We start from the raw sequence: 5,721 nt of genomic DNA, 5'->3' as shown, positions 1-5,721 counted from the left end.
ATTGAGAAGCTAGTCTGTGCTACATACAAGCACATGGTACACACAGCAGTCATGAGGCAGGAAGAATTCCTGCCCTCGTGGTTTCTAGTCTAGTGGGTAATAAATCACTGCAATGAACAGTCAGTAGAGTTGGGTGTTAACATGCATTCCCAGGTCTAAAATGAGCATTACCATGAGTTTTAAAGTCTCTACAAAAAATAAATTTCTAAATTGTGTCTCTACATTGGAACCTAATATAAAATGGTATAATCCAACCCTCCGTTCTGAAAGAATTAACTACCTAGTCAACATGGTCAGCATTTGCCACTGTCGGGACAGTGGGGGGACAAGTCTACCAAAAGCTATTGTTTAATACAGAAACAACACAAATCAATGTAAGAGTTTGAAAGTAGTCATGTCAGCAGATGGCCATGGCCAGAGATGGTTTATAAATGTGTTACTAAGAACTGGAAACAGTCAAGGCCACACATTATCTTTAGGATGAAGAATGTAACTAAAAAAAAGTCAATTGTATTCTACCTGACCTAAGTAATCATGAGTTCATAGAAGTCAGGGTGTATATGAAGCTCAGAAGTGGGGCGAGAGAGATAATGTTAAGCAGAATGAGCTCACTCTATGTCTGGAAAAGAGCCAGCTGGATAGGTGGGGCAGCATGCTACAGCGCAAAGAACATGGGCCTTGCTGGGCTACTTGCTGTATTCCACTAGAAGAGGTGGGATGCCTCTGGAGTTGTGGGTCGAAGTTAGGCTGACCTAGAATTGAATCCTAGCTCTGTTATTTGGGCAACTTGGGCAAGTGATAATCCCCCTGGACTTCAACTTCCTCTCTGAAAAAGTGAAAAAAACAACAACAAAAAAAACACGGTAACATTCAATCCTAAATACCCTGAAACACAGGTAATGTGAAAACACCTGTTACGATGCATGGGAAATGATCAGTAAGTATTCTGTCCCCTTCCTTTCTCTTGTGCAGTCACAATTAGTCCTAGTGGGAAAAGGGGGAGTTCAACCTAACGCAGTTTAAGGAATCACCTTGGCCTCCAAGCCACCTTCTGACCAGCCTTTGTATGTGTGTACTTTACCAACCTGATGTCCAGGATCACTCATCCTGCTAGAAAGAGCTAAGCTGAAAAACTGGCAACGTGGTGTATCAGCAAACACACTGAGGTTGCTTAGCATGACCTTTAAAATATGCCTAATTTTGGGTGGATACAAAACTATGTCTCTAAATTTACAAAGCTGAAGACTACTTTCAGATACTTCCTATTTGTGAATCTCATTTCAATAATTACAAATTCAGATAGTTTTGGGGTCAGGAAGATAGTACAGATTGACAGTGTTAGCTACTAAGGAATGGTGGAAACCTGCAGAACTGGAAAGGCACACGGCTTGCTGCAACCCAGTATCTGTTGTTGTCCTTGTCCTTAGTACAGAACCAAGACTGTGTGCAGGACAACAATGTGCCTAGCTAAAAATAATTTTCTTGAAGCTAGAGACACTGTGTGACATAGTTCTTGTTAATAACATAGAAATAGAAGACTGCTTGTGATTTCTGGAAAATTTTGCTTTTTTGCCCTAGGCACTGACTAATCCTTACTCCTGTCAATATCTCCTATTTCCTTTCTGGAATGTGGATGTACTAGCTGGAGCTGCAGCAGCTATTTCTAGACCATGAAGTAATAAAGGCCAGGATAATTATATAGCTGTTGATATTCTTGAACTGTGGAATCAATCCCAGCAACTGCCTATTTCCAAACTTGTTTTCTTAAGGAAAGAAATCTCTAATTTGTGTAAGCCCATTTGGTAGTTTTTTGGTTACTTGCAATCAAATGCAATTCCAAATTGATACATTAAAATTTAATAAAGCTTTAAAAATGTTATGCAGGTCAATGCATAATTTGTTGCATTCATCTCCCCCATAACAAGGTACCTTGAATATTTCTGAAATCTGTAAAATGGGAACACATTCTCTCACTGTTAAGGTATCTATGACCAGATGATAGATTTGGTGAGCTGTTCTTTTAATTTCTTGGATTCATCACATGGCATTTAGATTAACTAGTCATTTTAAAATCAAGAGATGTAGCAGGATATCTGGAACCACAGATGTTTTCTGATCTTTTCTCAAAAGCCATTTATCTCAATAATAATTCAGAAATATTTCTACTAATGACACCTACCAAAGTTTGATTTGGGGACAAAATGATGTTTCTAACACTGCCATACTCAGGACCATACCAAGATACTATTCTTTTAGAATATACAACTTCAGTTCAGCTTTAGATGCCACCATGATTTGTGCCTCCCCCTCTATAGTACAGAGCTGTCTGTCACAAGGCCACAGCTGCTCAGCCAACTCATTTCCCAGCTTCTTCGTCCTTCGGGGCCCCGTGACCAGTTCTTGCTGATGGAATGAGTGCCAGTCAAATGCTTTGCTTCCAGGATTCTCATAAAATCCCCTCCACAAGTGGCCCCCCCCCCACATGCTTTCCCCTTTCTGGCTGGAGGAATGGAGATGATTCCCAGGATGACCTTGGAAGCTATGTGTTGATTACAGAAACTCCATCAGCCTGGGTTGCTGAACATTGGAGGGGGGAGCACTGCCCTGTTGAGCTGTTCGCCTGCCCACAACTGTTAGATAAACCAGAAATAAGCTTGTTATGTTTGAGCCGTCATATGTTAGGGTGTACATTTGACAGTACTTAGCTAGCTAATGTGGGTTTACAGCCTAGTTGCATTTATTCATTCGATATTTGAGTGCCTCCAGCATGGCCCTAGCAACACAGGTCATTCGATTCCATGAGTGGGGCCAGGTCCCAGATGAGGGCGGCAACATGTTTACTATAATGAAGTTTCCAGGGTTGAAAACTGAAACAGCATTTTCTTCCCACAGTTTCCATTCCTAGCTATATTGTTTCCAGAAAAAAGATTTCTTCAGCTTTCCCCTCTCCCATCTCTGTTGACTTCAGATGGTGGCTAATCACCTCCAGCTGTACTGGCTCTTAGAGCCCTGCTGGCCTCATTTCCTCTCGTTTCCATGACAGGAAAACAAGCCCTCATGATTCCAACTCACTCAAAACAGGAGTTTGCAAACGTCTTTTAAAGCAATAGAAACCTTTTCTCCCCCCAAATGAAACCTTCAGCTCCAATCCAAACTATAAAATCCGTCCTTAATGAAATAGGCATGGTGGTTGTAATGAAGGGTCTCTGGTCCTGCTCCCCACACAAGAACGCAGAATATGGTGAGGCCAAAAGGGAACAATGACAGAGCCATAGATAGGGGAGTCATACCACTATATTCCCGCTGGCGGCTGGTCGAGACAGAAAAGCAAACATCCGCCAGCACCCCAACAGAGCGTCTTCCTGCACCCCAGTCTCACTGGCGGCCAGGCGAGACACAGGAAGAAGGAGCCACACGATCCGCAATCCACCATCCGCTTCTCTGCCAACCAACCAACCGCCCTAGCATAGCCACAGCAGTTATATTAGTGCCTAATGGCTAACTGGTAACAGCTGATGGCCAACTAGTTACAGCTGGTGGCCATCTATTACCCGAGACGGCAACTTTCCACGTGAGGCTGAGAGCCTGTAAACTGCTCTCTGGGGCTCTGTCCCCACACTCGACCCTTACAGGGTCTCGCCGCACAACATAGCGACAAATGTCTTTCGCGAGGGGCCCTGTGCCAGGAACCCAGCTCATGAGAAAAAGTTTCAGTCCAGTTCAAGTAATGTCCCAGGGGTTTTTCCTTGATGTCTATCTACTTTCTGGGCACAGCCCAGAAAGGGTTTCTCAGGGTACCATGCTTGTCTCAATAGTGGCTCACAGCCAAGGTGCTTACATATTCTGGACGGTGGCAGGTCGAGACATGTCTGTACCCCAACAAGGGGTCTTCCTGCACCACAGTCTTGCTGGCGGCTGGGGGAGACAGGAAGCAAACATCCACCGGTTCCACTACTTGGTGGTATGTTCCTAAGCAAACAGTCAAGCGGCCCATCAAATCAGGGATGGAAAGCAATTCCCCATAGTCCACAGTCATTCGCCAGGGCTGTCAGCCGGCCCCACAATGTGTGCCCTCTCCGCAGGGCGAGGGCTCCAAGTCCTCCCCAACCTGGGGGTGAGGGACGACCTTGACCTCACCCGCATCTTCCACCAAGGACTCAGCAAGCATTTCCTCCTGGGACTCCAAGTTCCACATCTGACAAAGTGCATCACTGTGGGGCTTTGTCATCGACTGACACTGTCGTCTGCCTTTCAGTAGACTGAGGCACTCAGGAATAGGTCCCAACACATGGTTGCATTTTGAGAATGATCAGAAATTCAAGTTACCTATCTCAGAATTGGTCCTTCAGGATGAACCAAGCAGTTTCCTGGATCTTGGAACGGCATCACTCATGGTTGAGGGGAGGAATGCTGTCAGAATTAGGATTCATTCAATGATGAGAATCAGAAGCAGGCTCTTTGAGGGTCATGTCTTTCCCTTCGGGCAGAACCAAATATAAACCTCCCAGGTAGTGTGACAGTTTTCTTTCATGACCCATTGTCGGCTGAGATATTCTGAGCTGTAACACAACCAGGATTTGGAAATATTCTATTTATGCAATAGTGAAGCACCGAAACCAATACCACTCAAAGGGACGCAGCCGGAAGGGAGACCGAATGTCTTAGCTACTTTCAGCCAGTACCCGCCCCTCACGTCTGACCTACATGCAGGTCTGACGGCATGTCTGACAACACTCCAGGTCCCGGGGGCTGGCACCACTGGCCCAAGTGGGGAGATGGGAAGCTGGGGTCCAGAAGTTCCCACCTGCCTGGGGGCCTGGGTATTGTGAAAAACAACACACTGAAAACGTTTCAATTGTCTGTATACACTTTTGGCTTTGTTCATGTTTTAAAGTGTATCTTTATTTACAAAGTGAGATGCTGCATACCAAATAGGTAATGCCGTTACAAACATATCTGATCACTCCATTTTCTTGAAAAAGTATATAAATATATTACAGGAAATTCTATATAGTAAACATTAGAAATTGATACAGTAAACCTTTGCTACTTTTTTTCTGTGTCAATACTACTATGATTTAAAGCTTAAATACTGGTTTTAAGTATCCCCTATAAAATAACTACTTTATTAAAATAGTGGAAAAGAATTTTGCTATAAACAAGATTGGTTTATTAAAAATAGACTCGGCTCGTTCTTGTAACAATGTCCATTACTATCAAATGCTGCCTTAATGGTCCCTAAGATCTGCGTTATTAGTGTTAAAAATTTCTAAAACAATTATAACAGGTTAAAGTAGCTGTAAAAATACAGCATTTCAACTTATTTATTGTTATAAGAATGCCCCTCTAAGGTAGAGGAGAAAAGGCATAATGATATTACATGGACTTGTTGCCCTGTGATCCTGATTTTCAATGGAAAGCAGGAATATCTGTTGGAATTTAAGGGGAGAAGCGGAAAGGCATCCAGAAGGCTGTTCTTTCAGGTCACTTCAGAGGCTGCGGCTGCTCTTTCTGCTCTTCTTCAGCTTGAAGACGTGTCAGAACGTAAAGGATGACTTGATAGCAGAAAATATATTGATCCTATAGCGGAGAGAGAGGGAGAGAGAGAGAGGGAGAGAGAGAGGGAGAGGGAGAGAGAGAGAGAGAGGGAGAGGGAGAGGGAGAGGGGAGAGGGAGAGAAAGAGAGAGAGAGAGAGAGAGGGAGAGAGAGAGAGAGGGAGA

At 43.9% G+C, this 5,721-nt stretch overlaps 1 protein-coding gene across 6 annotated transcripts in view; it reads right to left on the bottom strand.

Moving 5' to 3' along the window:
* Positions 1–4,852: 4,852 nt before the first annotated feature.
* The window catches only part of PTPN13 (protein tyrosine phosphatase non-receptor type 13), a 173,107-nt gene continuing 172,238 nt past the window's right edge, over positions 4,853–5,721 (bottom strand). For all 6 annotated transcript variants that reach the window (XM_081050073.1, XM_081050075.1, XM_081050076.1 and 3 more), the window contains one exon: positions 4,853–5,580. In XM_081050073.1, coding sequence (XP_080906199.1) covers positions 5,485–5,580 — 96 coding nt within the window. In that variant the 3' untranslated portion in view covers positions 4,853–5,484. The remainder of the gene's footprint in view (positions 5,581–5,721) is intronic.

Source organism: Rhinolophus hipposideros (genome assembly GCF_964194185.1).
Source record: "Rhinolophus hipposideros genome assembly, chromosome: 1".
Taxonomy (NCBI): Eukaryota; Metazoa; Chordata; class Mammalia; order Chiroptera; family Rhinolophidae; genus Rhinolophus; species Rhinolophus hipposideros.
The sequence above is the reverse complement of the archived record's forward strand: the minus strand, read 5'-3'. Positions and strand labels throughout refer to the sequence as shown.